The sequence below is a fragment of the Amblyomma americanum genome, chromosome 11 (assembly GCF_052857255.1).
Source record: "Amblyomma americanum isolate KBUSLIRL-KWMA chromosome 11, ASM5285725v1, whole genome shotgun sequence".
Lineage (NCBI taxonomy): Eukaryota > Metazoa > Arthropoda > Arachnida > Ixodida > Ixodidae > Amblyomma > Amblyomma americanum.
Genome location: NC_135507.1, coordinates 40,535,466 through 40,558,410, shown reverse-complemented (window position 1 = coordinate 40,558,410; position 22,945 = coordinate 40,535,466). Strand labels below are relative to the sequence as shown.

Below are 22,945 nucleotides of genomic sequence, written 5' to 3'. Positions count from 1 at the left end.
CTTAACCGAAATCAGATGTTATTGTGGCGCGTTTGTTCAAAAAATAATATTCAGAGGCTTCGTTTCACTTAAGGTAAATTCGCGTTGGCGTCAGAGCAAAGCCATAGCTACTGCTTCCACGAAATGTGTCAAACGTTTGGCTCTATTAATGAATATTTTTTTCGTTGTGTTTGACACAATAACCGCTTTACATACCAGCCACACTAGGCAGATATAATTAAGAGCCCACAGAACCAGTGAATTACTGAGCACCGCTAACAGAACAGCCTGCGTCTTTCATTTACCGGTGCTTATTTTTTCCTATCCGTTAAGCTCTTTGTGACTCATACCACTTGGCCTACGTTATCGCATCTATTTGTTTAGTTCCTATACTTTTAAAGCTTAGAGGAATTCAAGTAATAGAACGTTGAAAACGTTTTTAACAGCTGAAGTTCATGTGTAGCCTAAATCGCGTATTTATAAAACGACTGACTTAGCAAGCTTCCATGTACGTGTTCAAATAAATAAAGAGTTAATGCCACACGGCTGCCTGTGGTATGCGGAACGCAAAGCGCAGCAGCTGTGTCACCACAGTACAGCTTCAATACTTAGCGCGCCTATGTCAGAACTCCATAACCACCTGTGCGCTGTTTGTTGCTTGCAGCAGGAACAACTGCCACGACTTGTCTTGCAACAGTTCATTACGAAAATCAGTCGGCTAATGCCCCGAGTCTTCCTCGCTCCCGCGTTAAAAATAAACAGGTGCTAGGGGAAAACAAGCGCAGCAGTTTATTTAGCACCTTTGCTAATCCGATACCGCCAAATTTTTTTGTGGGAAGCAGGATATCCCTGATTGCTGCCCTGTTCAAGAACACGACAGAGGTGATCCTAAAATACACCATTTTTTGTCGTCCTGTCGTTAGGACTGGTTTTTCTGTAGTATTGCGAAGCAGTCTTTTGAATCTTCGTAAATGGTTTTGTCTCCAAGAGAGGAGATTGCACAATACTCGAGAAACTCCTGTTGCTACTCCTATAATTTCTGTTGTCCAGTTCCAACATATTGGGGGGAAATCTGTTTAGAGTGTACAGAATTTGCTGCTCTGTTTTTAGATAGTGTGTGGGTTATTCCGCAGCATTTGTAAGGGACGAGAAATAACAGTGGGAAACGAACTTGTTTCATGTAAGAACCCTTAAATGCCGGTGAGATCAGTCCGCGAAGCTCCTTCCAGTCCTGTCCAAACACTCTCGTAAGCCGCACTTGGTTGAGCAGTAGAGGCTTCGTGACCAACGTGAAAACCTGCAAAGAGGTCGCAAGACATGTGACAATCTCAATGGAACAATGCGCAATCATCATCATCATCATCAGCCTGACTACACCCACTCCAGGCCAAAGGCCTCTCCCATGTCTCTCCAATTAGCCCCATCCTTTGCCAGCTGCGGCCACCGTATCCCCGCAAACTTCTTAATCACATGAGCCCACCTAGAGAGAGAGAATGAAAAGGAAACGCAGGGAGGTTAACCAGATGCGAGTCTCCGGTTTGCTACCCTACACTGGGGATGGGGGATAGGGGTTAGAAAGATGACAGAGGGGAAAACGCAAAAAAAAGGAACGTGCACACATGGAGACACACACACACAAGGCGTTCCAGTTAAAGTCTTTCACACAGGCCGGTAGATTGTAAGAAGCGCAAAAGCGCTTGCACAGCCTTCTTCTGCGACGGTAGGTCCTTTCGATGTTGTTGAATTCTTTTTTCGGATAGCGGTTGGTCGTCCAGTTGGTCAGGCTAAGGCATGCCCTCTGTGGACTGTACTGCGGGCAGGAGAACAATATATGGCCAATTGATTCTTCATGGCCGCAGTGGTCACAGGTTGGGGTGTCGGCCATCCCTATGCGGAAGGCATAGGCTTTAGTAAAGGCAACACCCAACCAAAGTCGATATAAAAGCGTGGCGTCTCTACGGCGAAGCTGTGATGGTGCTCGAAGACTTAATGTTGGATCAAGTGAGTACAGTCGCGTATTTCTTAAATGTGGCTCATTCCATTGCGACTCTGTGCACTGCCGAGCAAGTAGGCGGAGCTTCCGTGCCGCGTCAGTTCTAGAAAGAGGAATTGGGATGTGGCGCTCCTCAGTATGGGCTGAGCGGGCAGCGGGATCCGCCCGTTCATTGCCGTTAATCCTGCAGTGACTTGGAAGCCACTGGAACGTTATTTCATGGCCGGCATCACTTATATGGTGTAACGTCTATGTAATATAAAAGATTAGTTGTTCATGCGGTCCACGTCGTAGAGGTGACAGTAGAGACTGCAGTGCCGCCTTCGAATCGCAGAATATTGTCCATTTGTGTGGCGGTTCATCACCAATGTGATGAAGGGCAGTTAAGAGCGCTGCGAGCTCTGAGCCGTCGATGTTGTCGCGTGGGTCGTCTTAAATTTGATTGTTGTAGCTTTCGCTGAAATGACGATTGCCGCCGCGGAGCTGCTTGGAAGGACAGATCCATCAGTGTAAATATGCGTTGAGTCACGATAGTTCTCGTACAAATGTAGTAGCGTGAGCTGTCTAAGAGCTGGTGATGACAGATCAGCTTTTTTCGAGATACCAGGTATTGCGAGGTTGATTTTTGGCTTAACGAGGCACCATGGAGGGATCGAAGGTCTCGCAGCCGGAGTGAAACAAGCTGGCAATGATTCATCATATGCAGTTATCGTTTGGCTGAAAGATGTGTGTGGCCTGTCCGCTGGTAGAGAGGCTAAATGGTGACGAGGATTCCTGGCTAGATGCCTTATATGGTCCTGAGTACTTCAATTTCAATGTGGGTCTTGACAAGGTGGTATCTAGCGATTGCTATCGTAGCCACTGTTGAAGCACTCTGAGGCAAGCCTAGACAGATCCGGAGCACTTGACCCTGGAGACTTTGTATTGTGCGTAGATTCGTTTTGCCTGTCTTGTTTATTGCTGGCAAGCTGTATCGCAGAAATCCTAGAAAAACCACCCTGTACAGTTGTAACATGGCACTAAGCGACATTCCCCAGGTCTTGCCAGCGAAAAACTTGAACAGGTGGCAGATGCCTGTCAACCGTTTTCTCACGTATGATATGTGTGAGCTCCATAACAAGACCCTGTCGATTATGACACCTAGAAACTTGTACGATCGGACCCGTCGTATTAGTTGGCTATTTATCATTACAATGTAGTTTGCCATGGGTTTGCGCGTAAATGGCACTAGTGCGCATTTCTCGGAGGAAATTTCCAGGCCTCGATTACGGAGGTAGATAACAGTTTGTGTGGCGGCTCTCTGAATTCTCGCTCGCAACTGTAGGCGTGTTACTGCAGATGTGCATATGCAGATGTCATCCGCGTACATTGATAGCCTAACTGTGGTTGGCACGTGCTCAAGGAGAGCAATTAGTGTTAGATTAAATAACACGGGGCTAAGTACACCGCCCTGGTGGACGCCCCAGTAGCTATAGTGAAGAGAAGTATGGCCTTCCTCGGTGCTTACAAAGAAAGATCGCATGGATAGATAGCTCCGTATTCATTGAAACATCCGACCACCAACTCCTACCTCTGCGAGAGCAGAGAGGATGGCTTCATGCGTAACGTTGTCATACGCCCTTTTAACGTCGAGGAATAAGGATGCGCAGAGACGCTTACGGCATTTCTCATGTTGAATGTAGGTCACCAGCTCGACGACGTTATCGATCAATGATCGACCGCGTCGGAAGCCCGCCATGGCATCTGGGTAGGTGTTGTGGTACTCCAAGTACCACTCCAATCGTCCTAGGACCATCCTCTCCATTACTTTGCCCACACAGCTCGCCAAAGCGATCGGGCGATATGATGAGAGCTCCAACGGCGACTTGCCAGGCTTTAGCAGTGGAACAAGGCGACTTGTCTTCCAGGTTGTTGGTAGCGTGCCATTTCTCCAAGATTCATTGTACACCTCAAGAAGAACTCCTCTCGCTCGCTCCCCCAGGTGACACAGAGCTCGGTAAGGAATTCCGTCAGGCCCTGGCGCTGATGTGCGGCTACACAAACCTAATGCTGCCTTAAGTTCGTGGATCGAGAATGGTAGATCCAACCGGAAATCACGTGGTGGCGGGTAGCTGCTCGAAGGTGATGAAATGTTGGTAGCTGTGAGTTGGCCGGATAATCTGCGCAGAAATCCTCTGCAACGTCAATCTCCGATCTCTTTTGAGAAATGGCAAGCGCCTTGAATGTGAATCGCTGTACGGGAAGTGTCCGCAGCCCGCGCACTGTTCTCCATAGTTGCGATAAAGGCTTGCGTGGATCTAGCGACGCACAGAACGCAGCCAAACATTGCGATTCGAGCTTGTCTAACCGGTGCTGTATCTTCTTTTGCGTGCGCCTGGCGGTCCGTAGATCTTCCATTGTTTTCGTACGTCGGTACCTTCGTTCAGCACGTCGTCGGATTGCTCGTAGTCGTTCTAGTTCCACACCAAAATCATTAAGTTTCGAGGAGCATGTTAGAGTACACATATTGTCTTGCACCTCGCCCTTGATTGCCTCTTCCAAGTCGAAAGATGAATTGGCGTCGCAGTGTTCTTCCATAATAGACTCAAATTTAGGCCAGTTCATTCTTTGGATCGTATCCTGTGTTTTGGGAGCGGTCAATCCTCTGATCTTGATGTACGTGAGGATATGGTCGCTTCCGTGCGTCTCTATGTCCGCAAACCACCCTGCACGTGTGACTAGGCTTCGTGAGACGAAAGCCAAGTCAAGACAGCTGCTGTACGTGGAGCCACGTAAGAACGTAGGACTTCTATCATTCAGCAGCCAAAGTTCATTACTGGAGGTGAAAGATACCAGAGCTCTGCCTCTTGCGTTGATGATCCGACTTCCCCAGAGTGTATGATGGGCGTTGAAATCTCCAATGATGACCCAGGGATTGGAAGTTGAGGAAAGGATGTCTCGTGGTCTTTGGTAATCAAATCGACTTGATGGAGATAGGTAGGCGCCTACAAATGTAAAGGCCAGACTCTTTTTCCTTAAGTTTAGGCATATATATTGATTACTGTCATTAGGGGGTACAGGCTGATGAGTGTAGGTGAGGTCACGGCGAATAAACACCAAAACCTTGCTGTTTTCATAAACAGCTGACGACAGAAATGAATCATAATCAGAAAGCCTGATTTTGTTCGATAAGTTTGGCTCGCAAATGACGATAATAGGAAACATATTGGCGTACACGAAGCGACGGAAATCCGAAAGGCATGCTTTGAGAACGCGGGCATTCCACTAAAAAATAGTTGCTTGTCGGACCTCTTCCCTAAAAGACCAAGGCTGTGGAGCCATGATCTACTCAAGGGTTGCAAGAACCGGACTAAGAGCGTCCAGTACTTGAAGCGCACTTCTGGCAGACGGTGTGTGCATGTTGCTTAGCAGCACGCGAATGGCATTCATTAGAAGCCTAATAAGTGCTATCACTTGCTCATCTGTATTCCGCGACTCCTCGGATACAGCACCTTGCTGTACGGGGTGCGGCTTCTTCTGCGGCTCTTCTGGCGGTCGTGTACGCGGAAGTGGCGGCCATTCCTTTGTGGAAAGAGATCTGGCTGTTTTCTCCCTTCCAACATCGGTGTTCAGAGTGCTGGAAACGTCCGCTGATGATGATGCTTGACGAGGTGACTTTTCCTGAAAGCTTGTTGTTTTCCGCCGTGAAGACCTTCGTCGGTGACGTCGTCTTCGCCGTACTTTCACAGCGGCCTTTTTGTGGGTATAGTTGTCTGTCACCATTTGTTTAAAAATGGTAATCTCATTCTTGATCTGGGGACAGTCTTTGGAAGAGGCGCAGTGATAACCTTGACAGTTAGGACACTTCAACGTGGTTTCGCTGCAGTTGTCTTCTCAGTGGGGTTCGGCACATCGAGGGCACACGGCCGAATTTCTGCAAACACCCTTCACATGTCCAATCTTCTGACAATTGAAGCATTGCATAGGTCTTGGAATAAATGGTCGAAACTGGTGGCGAAAGTGGCCGACCTTCACGTAGGGTGGAAGGCAATCGCCTTTGAAGGTTATCCTCACACAACGTGAGTTGCCGAGGCGACCAACATGCGCAATCACGTTGTGTTCGCTTGCTGGTTTTATGAGAATTGGTAGGTCTGCATTAGATATTTCATTGTCAATGTCATAGATGACTCCTGTTATTGTGGCACCATTCGTTGGCACGATGGATCGGACCTTGATGTTTCCCAGCTGCGTTATATGTTGTAGTATGGTCAGTGCGCTCGGATTCATCACATCGATTGCCAGGATGTTTCGCCTAGTGTTTATCCTAACATCCTTGATCTCATTTGGCACGATGTTTTCTAGATACACGGAGAGTGCTTGCCTGTTGACGACGCGCAGGTTGTCGGTGGCGTGCTGTGTCACAAACAGGATGGAGTGAGGCCATCGCTGAGGAGCTGTTTTCACAGTGTCCGAGCTGGACGCCGAAGATGAGTTGATAATTCTTCGTTTGGCCTTGCGGTACTGGACAAGTCGAAAGGTGTCTTCCGAGGACTCGCCACCTGATGCGCAGTACAGCTCTGTGTCCTCGCTACCACTCGACGTATTTCCTCGCTTCCGCGAACCGATGTCCGCTGGTGAACGGGAACCGGGAGGATCCTCGGAGTGTTGTACATCCATCACCGCGATGGAGGGTGCGGTAGACCCCACAGGTGCAGTAAGAAGTCCAGAAAAACACAGAGACGGGCGAGATGTGTTCCGCAAGAGAAGCACTTCGTCTTCTTCCCGAGCCCACCTAACTTTTTGCCGTCGCCTGCTACGCTTACTTTCTCTTGGAATCCGCTCCGTTACCCTCCAGGACCAGTGGTAATGTGGCCTTCGCATTACATGCCCTACCAAAGCCCAATCCTTTCTCTTGATTTCGACTAGGAAGTCATTACCCCGCGTTTGTTCCCTCACCCACTCTGCCCGCTTCCGGTCTCTTAACGTTACACCTATCAATTTCCTTTCCATGGCTCGCTGCGTTGTCCTTAACATAAGCTGAACCCTTTTCGTTAGCCTCCACGTTTCTGCTCCGTAGGTGAGTACCGGTAAGATACAGCTGTTGTACACTTTTCTCTTGAGGGAAATTGGTAAACTGCCATTCATTATCTGAGCGAACCTGCCATATGCGCTCCACCCTATTTTTATCCTTCTAGTTATTTCCTTCTCGTGATCCGGATCAGCTGCCACTACCTGCCCTAAGTAGACGTATTCCTTTACCACTTCCAGCACCTCGCTACCAGTTCAGAACTGCTATTCCCTTGCTAGACTGTTGAATATTACGTTGTTGTTTTTTTGCATGTTAATCAGCTGGCTTTTTTTCATCTTTTCAGTTTCGCAGTCTCGTTTCCGAAAGCCGACGCATCAGCCAATACAGGCGAACAGGGTGATACAACTCAGCATCAACAGCCAGCTGGCGACGTTCTTTGATGTGGAGGACAATAGCTGCCACCGAGCACTTCTACAGCTCTTGCTCATTGCAATGTTTGCGCGACAGATCACTACAGAAGGCGCCACACTTCGTTCAGCAGGGTATTTCAATAGCCGCTAAGCCACAACGGCGGGTGAAAGCTGAAATCTGCAACCATCCTGCTTCGAATGACATTTCGCACTTTTTTTTGTTCTACACTCACTGGCCTACACAAATGAATGATACATTCGTTGCGTGATGCAGGATTTTTGTGCGATTCAAGCCCTTTATAATACGCACATCTATTCTCACCAACTTCTGATCCATCTATAATTGCTAAAGGCAGCCCGTGGCGTTTGTACTGATTTGTTCCAAGTAAGGTGCTTTGCGGCTACCATATAATTCAGAACTGTTTTTTCATCAAAAAGAGGAAAGGAGTAAGCTTTTAAGGAATGTTGGTCTTGCTTTCAACATAAAAAATTTTAAACTAGCCTTACGCACATGGTTTTCTGTTCTCTAAAATGTTTACACAAGGTCAGTCATTTTGTAAATAGTAAAACACAAGGTTTCCACTCATGACGTGTGCTATTCCTTTGAAATTATAGGTCCCTTTTAGTTTCATCAACACCACCAATTCGTATTGGTGTCTCCCTCGTAGTGAACTAATAGTCGCTGGTAGTGACCGTATTCTATGCCGCAATAAAATTAAATCTTCGTTTCCTTGTTTTGCCTACCTGTCTTTCGGTGATTGTTTTTCCGTCTCTGACAAACACCTGCTTAATCATTTCTGGGTCACTTGTGAGCACCGCCGGAACAGATCCATGAAAATACCTGGATACAGGAAAGGAATGTTTCAAGGGAAGGTCACTCTTGTCGATAGAACTTTTCAGTTCTGTAGCTCCCTCTACATGTTTACACGATAGAAAAGCTTTGCTTTTCGATTTGCAAAAGATGCGACTCTAACAAAGTAGCGATGAGAAGGTATTTTAATGCCGGAAGAGCAGGTTATTGTAAATAAATTTTTTAAACTCGTATTATCTCCATTTCATGAAGACTGTTTTGAAATCCTGCTTTCAAATAGATGCAACTGCCTATGATTTTTTTTACTAACCTTCCGTGTGTGCTTCTTCCTGCGGTGGTTAACTTTCTACAGAGAAACCTGTTTCATGGATTTAGATCAAACACTTTTTCTTTAATATTTTACTTAACAGCGGTCGCATGGAATGCCTCATGTCCAGCAATTTCGGACAAAAGTTCTGAAAATTCAAAAATTCTAGAATTCTTTTACGGCAATAATTCAAGGTAGTGGTCCCTTCTTCTGATATGTAGCAAAATATTTCTTTTAAAGTGCTTCGATCCTTCGCATCAAACAGTTAAGACTCACATAGAAAACCAATAGGGAACGCTTTTGACGACAGAGAAAACGTTAATAGAAAAAGAAATTCAAGATTGCCCTCGGGTGATCCGCAGATATATTGATTGTTATAGCGAAATCTTACATTATATGTAAAATCTGCTTTCATGAATGGTTTCCCGTTTAGAAATGCTTTTGTCCAGAATTACTGGGTGTGTCTATATATGTTCCTATGAGGTTAATTTAGCGAGTCAGACTTGCACTCCCAAATTACACTGTGGACTTAAGAGAGTTCAAAACTTCCACGGGGGACAAACAAAATCCACGAATATTATATCTTGCAAGCAAAGCTTCCTCTGCCAAACTTGGCATCTAACTTCCTTGTTTCTTTGTGTTACTTCTAGAGGTAATATAGAAAGTTTTGTTTTCTAAAAAATACTGATAATCACAAATGTCAATATAAAAAATATGCCTGTCGACAGTCCCTAAAATAACGTCGCGAGCTGTGCTTTAATTATTCGCTGCATTTTATCTATGTTGTCTCATGCGGCATTGCCTTGTAATGAACTTAAAAAGGCTTGTTATCAGAATGCTTGGTCAGAATATCGGCCGGAAACCTGCAACCGATCAACAAAAAGGAGACCTACCCAACAATGTCGCCGTACTTGGTAGTCCAATCATCGAATGTGGCACCCATTCCCTGCAAAATTCACGGAACGTGCACCTGCCTCCAGATAAGACCGTAAATTGACGGTTGCGACTTCACAGAAGTAAATAACTGCGAGGCTGCCCGTACTAAAAGACAACTACTTGCTTGAACATTTACTCTTAACTGAAGTCATTCGGGTAGGAGCCATGCTTGAAAAAGTTATGCCGCCACCGTCTGGAAGACGTTGAAGTAACGAGGGTTAGCAGTTTGGTAACGAAATCTATCGTCCATGCGATGTATTACCACATAATTAGGCTACTTTTCCATACCTCACGGCAAGCTGGCGCCTACCGCCTTGTGAGCTGCCGAGTGCTGATATCACGGCCGCCATGTTAAGCCTTACAATAACCAAATATTAACCTAATTAGGCGATATTGATGTCTTACAAGTTCTACTCATCGAGCCAGTTACGAATATGCCATTAGTTAGATTATGACGTCATCAATTAAATACAAAGAGCTAAATTGAAATTAACCATAACCAAATCATAACTTCATTTCGTAATATTGGTTTCTAACGTGTTCTACTCATCTAGAGGATTCAAAATATCTAATCCGTTTTATGATGGCCTCATTAATTACTGGGTTATAAGCGATTAAGCATAGTACGTGACTAGTTATTTATGACATCACAAAATCAGTGACCTCACCAATCAATCACCAATTCGATATACTAGTGACGGCACCAATCAATCGTCAATTGCGTTGCTAAAGCAGTTTACTATGGCGGCCGCCATCTTGAATTCCTCGGACAGAAAATTTCACGCCGAAGGGAGGTGGCAGCAGACCCCCCAAGAAACGAGAAACGTGATGAATAAGAGCTAACGCTCGTAAAAGAAACGCACTCTCGAAGCGTGCCTGCGAAATTAAAATAACCTGCTGGTTTAGATTAAATATTTAGGAACTGTAGTGAAGCGTATGTCGCCTTAGACGGGCGATGTTATACTACCTTGCCAAGCAGCTCCTCAAGGTTGCCATATATAAAGCTGGGAGAAGGACCGGGTATTCCAAGTCTTTTAAACAAGGAAAACCTCCATGCTCGTTGTGCGCAGAACCTGTAAAAATTGTCCCAAAATGAGAACAACCGTAGGTAAATTTAATGAGCAGCACGAATACCATGGCTGAATAGCACGCTGAATGTATCGCAGCTGTGTATCCGGGGCCGACTTGGGCTACAAAAAGTGACTATCGCAGAGGCTCTCGCCTAACTCTAAATTCTAGTAACATTTTCTTTGCACTCGCCTAAACTACTGCTTGTGAAAACATTTCGATTTAGTGCTAACTGCCGGAATTTTTATCATAATTACAAACACATAATCATTAACGAGTGACGGAGGCACCCCTTATAACGCATGACACGTAACCATCATCTCGGTTCACTTACCCCGTACTTCGCTTGAAATGTCACATTTAAATTTTCTATTTTCCCGACTACCATCAGCGTGTGGAATTCACCGACAAGGTCAAAGTTAGCTCATTGTCATTCTGCATAACAATTTTTTAGTTGTTCTTTTTACTTTTTCTCTTGCATCTGCAATATCTACATACTTATTTGTTCTGCTTGGATCTGTAACATTATCTGCAGTATGAAACGAAATAAAAATGAAATAAATAATGTTGTTTTTCCAGTGAACTATGTTGAAGACAACGCAAGACAAATCTGTGGTTATCTAGTGTTCATTGCAAAAAGACGTTTTCGGTCAACGCTCGCTTTCATAAGGCTGATGAGTTTGAAGAGGAAAATTTAGATGCTAGAGGCGAAGCGTGGATACCGAGCAGACGTCTTTTTTCGGGTCACTGTATATAGCGCTACCAACGCATATCATACCCGGATCCAAGGGCCTTGCTCACCTAAAAGGGTTTATGGTGGTTTAAAGTCCCAAAGCAACTCGGGCTGTGAGGGACGCCGTAGTGAAGGGCTCCGGAAATTTCGAAAACACCTGGTGTTCTTTAACGTGCACCGACGTCGCACAGTACACGGGCCTCTAGCATTTCGCCTCCATCGAAATTCGACCGCCGCGGCCGGGATCGAGCCCGCGTCTTTCGGATCAGCAGCCGAGCGCCTTAACCGCTGAGCCACAGCGGCGGACCAATTACTGATAAGTCCTGTAACTCAAACCGACATTATCAAGTACTTTGGTATTCATAGCTCCAGTGACCTATCCTGGACCAGCCTTATTACTCAAATAGCTAACTCTGCCAATCACGTCTTTGGGTTACTTACGACGCAGCATTGCCATAGCATCCCCTTAAGTCAAGCTAATTGCTTATGAATCGCTCGTCAGACCGAAACAAGAGTACGCACATTCTGTGTTTGATCCTCACCAAACTAACCTGTCTAATTTACTGGGATCTATTCAGAATCGTTCTTCACGACTAATTCATTACAAATATTAGTATCGCGCCAGTGAAACCCAATTTAAATCCCAACTTGAACTTCATGCTCTAGCATCTCGCAGCAAACGTGCTAGGCTTTCTCTTTACCATCAGGGTTTCCACAGCTTGCCACCCGACAACGCGCTCATCCGTCCAGCCCATCGTTCATCCCTCCATAGCCATTCCAAAGCCGTCTACCCTCCGTGCGCCCATACCCCAACATTCCAAAACTTATTTTTTCTCTCTACTGCGCTATAGACTGGAATGACCTTCCCGGCTGAATCGCAGATCTTCAACAATCCAATACTGCCATCGAAAACCAATTTGTGTCATAACTACCGTACTCTCCGCCAACCCCTCATGCAAAACCCCTTAAGCGGGACCATTGAGGACCTAATGAATAATAAATAAATAAATATGAGGACTACAGGTCGTATGTATCGGACTGCTGAAGAATAGAGCTAATGCTCACGTACTGCTTCCTCTTATTACCGATAGATGTGCCGCAAAGCCGTTGCGTCTCAAATTTTTTAATGCCGTGAGGTGCGCTTCTTAGCAAACTGGTTGGCATTGCGAGCTAACAGCATTTAGAAAAAAAAGCGATTACAACAATTACCACAGAAGTGATCCGCCTTCATATTCCCGAAGAAGAAAAAATCATTGTATCGGTCCCATGTACACCCAAAAATTTGATTTTATTGCAGACAGGAATACAATTTTGCATGAATGGGTTATTGGACATACAAGTTTTAAAGGATTTGGTAGAGTTTCTTCTATAGGTTGGTAGGCAGGTTTTTTTTTTTTTTAACAGCATCATCGGAACTCATGTCCCGCATATTAAAGGTAATGTTCCAGTCTACCGATATGTTGCAAAATCTTTCTTTTGAAGCGTTTCCATCGATCGCATCGAACAGTTAAGATTCCCTTAGAAAACAAATGGGGAACGCTTTTGACGATAGCTAAAACGTTCATAGAAAAAATATACAACACTGCCGCCAGGTGACCTGCGGATATATTTATTGTTGAGGTGAAACCTTACAATATATGAAAAAATTGTGCTCATAAACGGGTTCCCGCTCACAAATGCTTTCGTCCTGAATTGCTGGTCATGTATGGGTCACTGTAAAATAAGACAATGCGGGAAAGAAAGGTGGCCACCCACACGCGGCTGCTCATTAGGCTTTCCAGCAGACGAGAGTGACGAGTACACCAAGGAATGCGACGCACGCGGAATCCATGAGTGAGCACAGCTGCAGTCTACTGTGAATATTTCTACAGTGATAGCAGTTGCCGAGCTACAAAGCTAGACTATATGCCAGGGGAGTGCTGTCTGGATCGTATTCTCGCGTAAAGTCTAACCGTCAAATGTTACGCTGAGTAGGAAATAAGTTCTAGGAAACCAAACGATCCAGTGTAAAGTAAAGAACGTTGGTCGGCCTGCAATACAAAGTGACTAGTAAGTGTTATTTCTCTTAATCACAGAGAGGCCTTTCGGGGCACCTGAACCTGAAAGCGGCTGAGGTGAGTCGGCGTTTGTTCCCATTATATGTATGCAGCTGCCAATGCCAATGTACAGTATGCTTCCTGTGTTTTTCATTCTTTTCGTTCGGCTTTTCTCTCCCGTGAACTTGTTTCCGTTAACCTTCACAGAGACTGCAAAAACACGCCTATGAATCCACACATGCTTAGAGCGCTTAAAATTTGTTGCTTTGCTTTGACGTCCATAAAAAATGAGGCGGCGCAAGTGCTGATCGCATAAACCGGTGCCCACGGTAGGAAAATTCTCAATAGTTGGAAGTTGCAGTTGTCCCGTCTCGCTTGCTATGTGTTGTCTTTTTCGGCGCTACAACCCTTTTCTGGAAACATGCACCAACTAGCCCCCCAACAAGTATTACTCAGTTCCCAATAAGCGACTTGTTTCCGTTCTCAGAACGGTACGACTTTAAGCACACCACCTGAGGTCCATGATTCTCTCCATGGAATGGACTCGCAGAAAAGGGATTGCAATTGTACAACGAATGCTGAAAACACCACGGAACTTAAAAAAAAGGCTTGTGGTTGGAATCTTAAGGCGACAGCATTTAATGGCTCGTTGTCCGTCCGTCCATCCGTCCGTCCATCCGCGAAATCTAGCACACTTTAGCTGTCAATAAAATGACGTGAACTAGAAACGAAAAAAAAATCCTTGTGCACGGCGGCATTCGCCAATCGCTTGTTAACAACATCCCTGTCCAACACCCCGCGTACATCACAATGCGCATGTCTTCTTTACGAAACTCCTGAAAAGTAGTCACTCTCGAAGCGTAACTGCTATGAGAAGTCATAGAGTACTCACTGCGCTGCCACGTAGTCTGTTTTTCAACAAGTTTCAAACGGCAGGCATGGTATGATAAGCCTCTCAAGTTGCTTGATTTGTCTAAACCATATTTCTGCTCTTATACTCGGGCACTTCAATTAGATTTCTTAATATTTTGATTTAAATTTACATTTTGTCAAGCAAAGATGTATATAAGAGGTTGGTCCATGGTTATGTACGCCCAGAGGCCCGTAGCAGGTCGAACAAAGAAAAAAAAATCGCAAGGAAAGAACTGTTTCACCTACGGCTGCTAGATTTTTTCTGTGCGTTCACGAGATCTCTATCACATGAGATATTTGTTTAGACTAACGCTGACATAATTAGTTTGGGCAGATGAAAAAGAAATAAGAATATTGTTGCGCAGCCCGGTTAACGCGAACAAGCCGAAATTATGGTTAGGTATGACAAGGATACTATCGTGAAATATGACAATGCGTAAAATATGACAATGCTGGAAGGAAAGGTGGCTATCAAAACGGGTCTCCGCATAGGGCTTACCAGCAGACAATAGTGACGAGGACGCCGAGTAGTGCGATGCAGACGGGATCCATTAGCGAGCGCAACTGCATTCTTCTGTGGATCTTTTTACTATAGTGCCTGTGTGCCGAGCGCCAGCGCTGTGCAATGGGAGGTGGTGGCGCCGTTTGACATGAAAGCCCACCAATGGCGACAGGAGGCGCTGCTTGTCGGAAGGGTGCTGCCGCAGCAGACGACGCGGTTTTATCGGTTCGGAAGAGAGCAGCCTGTTCTTCTGCGTGCGTGATTAACCTGCTTGTGAGCGTATTTTTTGTTGAGCAAGGTGTAGTGTGGCTGCTTGCACATGCAAGTCATCGCGTCCGCTCCTTCGAATAGTTATAATAATTGTAATTGGGTTTGGGGGAAAGGAAACGGCGCAGTATCTGTCTCATATGTCGCGGACACCCCTGAACCGCGCCGTAAGAGAAAAGATAAAGGAGGGAGTGAAGGAAGAAAGGTAGAGAGAGGTGCCGTACTGGAGGGCTCTGGAATAACTTCGACCACCTGGGGATATTTAACGTGCACTGTCACCGCACAGCACACGGGCGCATTAACGTTTTTCCTCCATAAAAACGCAGCAGCCGCGGTCGGGTTCGAACCCGAGAATTCCGAATCAGTAGCCGTGTGCCCAAACCACTGAGCCACCGCGGCGGGTCCTTCGAATAGTTCTGTGATGATTCTTCGGTTTTGTGCGCGCGTTCTGTGCGCGCGTGTGTGCGTTCTGCGTTCTTTCGCCGTGTATTCAAATCATGGAGTGAGCTCTAGATTGTTTTTTCCCGTGCCCATCACTAAACGAGTTACGTGTGACTGCACAAAAAGATGTCAAAGCCAAAGCGACCGTGCTAAGAGAAGAATTGCTTTGTGCCACGGTGTAAAAGCGGTGTACCGCTCGAACAAGGAGTGCGTTTCCATGTTTACTGCACCATCTCATACTATTTGCAGAATGGGAACAAAATTTCAAAAGAGAAGACGGAAGGCTGACACCAGCTGTTGTGGTTTGGGAGAAACATTTTGAAAGCAGTTTTACCGAGCGCATGTTAAGTATTACCGGAGTAACCAGCTTCCACGCGATAAACCGCTTCTGAAACCCGCCACCATGCCTACGATATTCACGCATTATATAAAACACATTGTGATTAAAATATCAGCAAATAGGAAAACTAGACATCTGCGCGAGCAAAAGCTTCCAGCGAAGCGTCACAGGCGACCAGCGTCGGAAGCCTCTGAGTTGTGCTCAGCCATTGTGAGTGCCGAATTGGTGACCCTGGAGCGATCTGATGCCGACAACGGAGCTTTAGTAATTGAATAGTGCACCACACGCTGTGGTTTTAAAGATGCAAGCACTGATGAATTGGTGAATCGCAAAATGATTGTGAACTGATCTGCCGTCCACTAGCGAGAGCTATTCTACAACGTCTCTATTACAGTGGCATGGATGGAAGTGCCATTTTTTTCAGTGGATTAATTAGCTTACGCCTATTGTGAAGTTCTAGAAAGCAACTTTGCTTGATGGACAATCAGCGGTAGCCGCGGTGTATCTGAGGGGAAGAGAGAAGTCAAAACATACCGTAATAATGAGCTTGCAAAGAGGCCGAATCCTTGATCAAGGAGGTGTTCTTGACAAATCTTTGTGGTGGATGTGGCATAAAGCCGGTCTCAGGAAAGCACACTACCAACAAAGGCATGTTTTTTGCTGAGAAGTGCTTATTACCTATACGCAGTCTGATGGAGAGTCTGTAAGTACCAAAGAATTGTGGCTGAAAGCCAAGCACGCGGAACATCTGAATAAAAGCCAGCAAAATTTACTGACGTGTTTCACCGGCTTTGATAGAGAAAATGTTGCTGAAAAAGTACTGTAGATAAAAAGCTTATGATGTATCGGCTCTAGAACGCATCTTGACTGTTCCCTTCGTAAGCACCGGATGTTCGAAGCTTGAAGACAAGCTGAATTCATCGAAACTTTCGCGCATGCGACAAGCCCTAAATATGTAGCTTCAAGTCAGAGACTCAAAAGAAACACTATAACCTGCCTCTATGGCAGCTATGGTTACTTACGGCTTAACTAAAGCAAAGATGCAGCACTTATTTTGCTGATGTCGCGAGAACGAGACGGCGCGATCCGCACCCTCCCGACTTGCAGCGCTCCACGCGGCGGCCGTCGGCATTCATCGCTCTCGGTGCACCAGGGAGTCCACGGTTGGCTCACTAGCCAGTATAATGTAGGCAGTACATTTCTGCAGTGATGGCAGTCGGCGGACTGCAAAGCTAGTCTGTCTGCCAGGCGAGTGCTGTCTGGATGGTATTATCGCGTCAACTCGGACCGTGAAATGATATGCTGAGTGGAAAACGGGATGTACGAAACCAAACTGCACATTGTAAAGTAACTACCGATGGTCTGTCGGCAAAACACTGTCATTAATAGGTGCTATTTCTCTTAACCAAAGAGGGGCATTTCGCGGCACCTGAAAGAGGGTGGAGATGAGTTGGCCTTAGTTCCCATTATATGTGTGCAGTTGCCAATGCCAATGTAGAGTATGCTTCCTGTGTTTTTCATTCTTTTCGTTCGGCTTTTCTGTTCCGTGAACTAGTTTCTTTCACCTTCACAGAGACTGAAAAAACACGCCTAAAATCCACATCTGCTTAAACCGCATAAAAAAGGTTGTTTTGCTTTGACGCCCATAAAAAATCAGGCGGCGCAAGTGCTGGTCCCATAAATCGGTTCCCAGGGTCGGAAATTCTCAAGTAGTGACCTTTTTTCGCTCTCAGAACGGTACGACTTTAAGCGTACCACCTGAAGTCCACGATTCTTTCAATCGAATGGACTCGCAGAAAACGGATTGCAAATTGTACAGCGAATGCTGAAAACAGCAAAAAGCTTAGAAAAAAATTCTGGTTGGTTGGGTTTTCTGTACCCTGCGTATTTGTATTGTTATGCTGTATTGTATTGTTTAATTTCTGTACTCTGTGTTGTATTTCAAAGTGCGAAAATATGTTTGTGCTATTGTAACCGCGTAAGTATTTTGTCTAAAGAAAATGTGGTTCTTCTGCTGCAGGCTGTAGCCAAGTGTGTGGGCGCTAAGACCTCGTCAGGCTCCCGAGCCTTTAGCCTAACGCCACCCGCAGGGATAAACTTTATTACTTCCTGCAAAATAAAGTTACTTACTTACTTACTTACTTGCTTACTTAGTTAAATCCTTCAATGGTTCATCGTTGTCCGTCTGCGAAATCTGTCACACTATAGCTGTCAATCAAATGACGTCAACTCAAAAATACAGAAGAGGGTTGCAGTATCGCAGCAGCACTTGCTCACGAACAAGGTATCATTCAAAAGGGAACTGCCTGGAATCTGCGACGACTACGACCGCGAACCACAGTTCCGCTGCTCGGCAAAGCGCGTTCAAGCCGACGCAGGACTCTTACCGACATCAGCGCCGACCTCGTCAATGTCGCAACTAAGAGTACTTAGACGACTCGCGTAGAAGAAGGAATTTTGGAGAAGTTTGACTGGCGTCTGCGACTCTCGACATCAGCAAAGAGCTTGTTGAAGTGGCATACACAGTACTGACATTCGTTCATGTTGTAGCCTAGTTTCCTTTATTAAGCGAAGGAGGACACATTGGTAGCTGCTTCACCGCCCAGAAATAACAAGCCATGCGCTTACTTCGTGCTTTTCATGCAGCAGAGATCATATTCATCGCCTTGGCATCCATAAATTTAGCACGGCACTAACGCGTCGGGTTATTGATCTCGTGTTATGGCTCAAATGTCATGTTTTATCATCCCTAAACAGACGATGCAGTTTGCAATTGCAGCTGTGCTTGGTTCTATTCTTGGAGAACACATAGTTGAGAAAAAAATCACTCCATTCAGATTCGCAGGAGCAGTTCAAATTGGTGCGATCTGCATTCGTCCAAAGTGCCTATGGGACGTTTCAAAACCCGTCAGATTCATTGGAGGAGGCTGCACCGTCAGGAACTATGCGATGTTGTGTGTCAAAGAGAACCTGTAGCTTCTGCTGCGAGAAGATAAAAAAAAATACTTTATCAAGTCTCATCGCTGTATGCTTATTCAGTTCCTTGTTAATATTTTCTCTTTATTAACAAACGTTACCAAGGGAACCAACTTGGGCGGTCGCCTACCGCGTACCCATCTTAGAGTGACTGTTGATTGTTTGTACTCTCCTCCCAGAGAACTTTCTTTGTGTACAATGCTATTTCCAGTTGCAGTGACGGAGTTAACAGTTGCCTACAAACGTTGCCAGGTCCAGCCTGATTTATATCGTTATTAAATTTGTTCACAGACGGCAGATGGATACAAGAAGGATACAGTTGCAGCACTGACCAGTCCTCGTACTCTACAGGCAGAAACATTACACGTTTTACGACTCCACAGCGGTTGAGAGTAACATAGAAAAATTATTGCGTCCATGTCTTGCGCAGTACAATAATTAGACGCAAAATAACACATTCGTAACCGGTGACGGATTATGCCCAGTTCACTATTTACCCCCGCCCGCACGCACATCAAACCACGCCCGGCATTAGCTACAAGTTGCCCGCCATCGTTCTCGCATTGTTACTTTTTCAAATTTCTTTTTCCTTCGCACAGCTGAAGACTGGAACAGCCTTTTACGCAACGTTGGTGTCATGAAGTGCTCATCACAGTTTGCTGAAACTGTAAAAGAGATCCTGTTCCTGCAACTACAAATTTTTAAATCTTGCGAACCCTTACAGGGGTCTTTAAGGTGTACGTACGAAATAACTCAACAGTCGCTGAAAACAATGGATTGGCTAATGTCTGCAATAGCATTTGTAGGTTGGATAAATGAGAAAAAAGCAGCTTAACCATTTGATACCTAAAATCCGTTTGATTACAAAATAGAACAAAACACAACGCCATGCTCCGCACATCGCGTCTACTCTGCGCAGCACCCTACTCTACATTCAGATTTCGTCAGTTCCGTTCACTTCAGTGGCATATGGTTTGCCTTTCTTCGACTTCGTAATCAATTACCTTTCCAATGAAAAAAGTTGTACTACTAGATAGATAGATAAGGAGAAGGGGGAAAAGCATGGATATTAACCAGAAAGGCTTCCCGTTGGCTACCCTGCACTGGGTGAGGGAATGAGGGGATCAAAGAAGGTAGAGAGAAGGAAGGAGAAACTCTTGTCCTACTATTTTCTGTACTGTTGATCAATAGAAAATTGTACTACTAATTTTCTATTGATCAACAGTACAAAAAAATGAAGAGAACATTACACTAAGCGTTCTCTGATTTCAGTAGCTCTTGGCATCCTGACGTCTACTCGCATATTAGTCGAAATGTCTTAGAGGTCCAGACCACAACTTCATAAAGTTCAAAAATAGATTAGGCGTACTATCTGTTGGCCAAGACAAGCTCAAACCAGCCAATATTCAATTGAGACGACTGTCCGAGTGCATAGCGGAGCCGCAGCGCCGCAATGAAAACATTCGTCATAAAAAATTCTTGCCTATGAACAAGTACACCAGTATATAAAGAATCGCATCAATGGGGTATCGGCCGTGCAAGTTTTACGGGTTCAAGGATATTATTTTTATGCAACTTGTAAGACAGGGCTTGTTAACTACTACATCCCACGTGGACCCCCCCCCCCCCCCCCCGTACATTATAATGCACATTTGTTTTTTTACGCAATTACTAATAACCAATAACTCTCGAAGAGTAAGTGCCATTCGAAGTCATAGAGTACTCACTGCGCTGCCACGTAGTCTGTTTTTCAACAAGTGTCAAACGGCAGGTATGGTATGAGCGGCCTCTCAAGTTGCTTGATTCGTCTAAACCAGATTTCTGCTCACAACGACGGACTTCCAGTGAGGATCCCAATACCAACACCTGACGCTGCGTGTGTGCTTCGTCCTTTGGCGCTGGAGCTCACACTTTCAGCGTGGAACACGGGAGAGTTTTGCAACCTCCGGCTCAAGGCACTGGACCCTGGACTGCGCCTTTGTCTTCCAGGTAACTTAGCATGTCGCGAAGCAACATTGTTATGCCGTTTATAGATCGGTGTTGCTTTTACCAACCATTATGCTTTCCGGATGAGGATGGCCGACAGCCCTGCCTGTGAAAGTTGTGGTTGTGAGGAGACCATCGCTCATCTTCTCTGTGAGTGCTCTGCATTTGCGAGTGCAAGAGATACACTGTGTTGTGCCCTGGACCGCGTCGATCCTCGCCCATTAACAGAGCAAAAGATCCTCGGTCCGTGGCCACAGCAGTCGACTGCCCTCAAGGCATACAAGGCAATCTTTGCCTACTTGAGAGCGACTGGATTGAGTGACAAATTGTGACAGCGTTGTGCATGTGTGTGCGTTATGCCTTTTCCCCTTCTCTCTTCCTCCTTTTAGTCCCCTAATCCCTCTTCCCCAGTGCAGGGTAGCCAAACGGAACACCTTTCTGGTTAACATCCCTCCCTTTCCCTCCTCTTCTTTATCTATCTATGTCTTATTATTTTGATATAAATGTACATTTTGTCATTAAATTAGGGGTAAATAAAAATTTGGCGGTGCATGGTTATGTAGGGCCAGCGACCCTTTGCAGGAAGAATAGAAAAAAAGTTGTAAGAAAATAGCTGTCGGACCTACGGCTGCCAGATTTCGTGTGTACGTAAGCTCTCCGTCGCTTGAGATATTTATTTGGACTAATGCTGACACAAAGCACTTTCAGCCGATGAAAATGATATATGAACAATGTTGCACAGCCCGATTAACGGTGGCCGGCCGACGTTATGGTGAGGACTGACAAGGATATTATCGTAAATTATGATCCGCTGTATATTAAGACAATGCGGGAAAGAAAGGTGGCAACCCAGACGAGTCTGCACATAAGGCTTACCAGCAGACGAGAGTGACGAGGACGCCGAGTAGTGCGACGCAGACAGGATCCATGAGCGGGCGGAACTCCATTCCTCTGTGGATGTTTCTACAGTGATGACAGTCGGCGGACTGCAAAGCTAGTCTGTGTGCCAGGCGAGTGCTGTCTGGATCGTATTATCTCGTCAAGTCGGACCGTGACATATTATGCTGAGGGTAAATGCGATGTATGAAACCAAACCGCACAATGTAAGGCAGCCACCTGTAAACTGCCTGCAAAGAACAATGATCAATATCTGCTGTCTCTCTTAACCACAAAGGGGGTACTTTCGCAGCGCCGCGAAAGCGAATGGAGATTAGATGGCCTTAGTCCCCATTATATGTGCGCACGTGTCGAGACCAATGTAGAGCAGCGCGTCCTGTGTTTTCTGTTTCATTTTTTTAACTTTTGATCTTTCTACAACGCGAACATTTTTCGTTTCCCTCGATAGAAAACAGAAAAGCTGCCTTGAGCGCTCATGTTCACCCAGATCCCTGAACATTTGTTTTTTTTTATTGTTTGCAGTGACTGCCGCAAAAACTTGGAAAGCACTATGGTCTGGTGGTTTAGATAAATGCAAAAGCATTTGCGTTTGAGCGTCAGAAACTTTCTTTTTCTCCAAGCCATCGTTGTCACGTGACACTTATCATGCGACCCTTGGATGACGTTGGAAATTTTTTCTGCAAGCATTCGTTGTGACGTGACACTTATCACGTATTCCTTGGATGACGTCGGCAACTTTTTTTTACAGGTCCTCGTTTTCTAACATCAGTACACATCCCCAACACACTTTACCGTCATACAAACCACAATCGGTTCACATCGTGCCCCTTTAATACTCTCGAACCAACGACCCTTCCTGGCATATGCGTTGCGTGCCCACCTGGCACCCAGAGTACCTGGGTTCGAATCCCAATGCCAGCGAATTGCTTTCTTCGAATGAGGACACATGACAGGTACCACTTGCTGCGGGCACATCTTGCGGACTGCTTGTGGTGACGGACTTTCTTTCGTATGGGGAATAATGCTTCCGCATAAAAATGAAGCAACCACCCTATAAATGACTCCACGCATGCATTAGATTTCTACTCACTCCTTTACTGACCCTTTCCCGAAAGTTCTACCTCTATATTCTAGAAGCTTTTCGTACCGGCGTAACCGCCTGTTGGTAAGAAAATGAACACCTATGAGTTGAAAAATTAGTTACCGATCAGCTTACTGTCCGTTGCCTATAATGTATTTACCAAGGTAATGGTTAATATGGTCACGACAACCTTAGACTTCAGTCAGTCAAATGATTACGCAAGCTTTCGTACAGGATACTCAACAGAACACCCTATTCACAA

General features: G+C 45.5%; 1 protein-coding gene across 3 annotated transcripts in view; it reads right to left on the bottom strand.

Moving 5' to 3' along the window:
- LOC144110065 (cytochrome P450 3A31-like) overlaps nt 1–21,795 on the bottom strand; it is a 39,602-nt gene extending 17,807 nt beyond the window's left edge. Inside the window, exons 1-5 of one of the 3 annotated variants that reach the window (XM_077642872.1) lie at nt 21,582–21,795; nt 10,412–10,517; nt 9,402–9,454; nt 8,135–8,231; nt 1,151–1,276 (exon numbers count right to left, since the gene is read on the bottom strand). In XM_077642872.1, the coding sequence (XP_077498998.1) occupies nt 1,151–1,276; nt 8,135–8,231; nt 9,402–9,454; nt 10,412–10,517; nt 21,582–21,652 (453 nt within the window). In that variant the 5' untranslated portion in view covers nt 21,653–21,795. Of the gene's footprint in view, nt 1–1,150; nt 1,277–8,134; nt 8,232–9,401; nt 9,455–10,411; nt 10,519–13,024; nt 13,173–14,692; nt 14,826–21,581 lie in introns of those variants that run through there. The other 2 variants (XM_077642874.1, XM_077642875.1) reach the window with 2 other exon arrangements.
- Nucleotides 21,796–22,945: the final 1,150 nt, after the last annotated feature.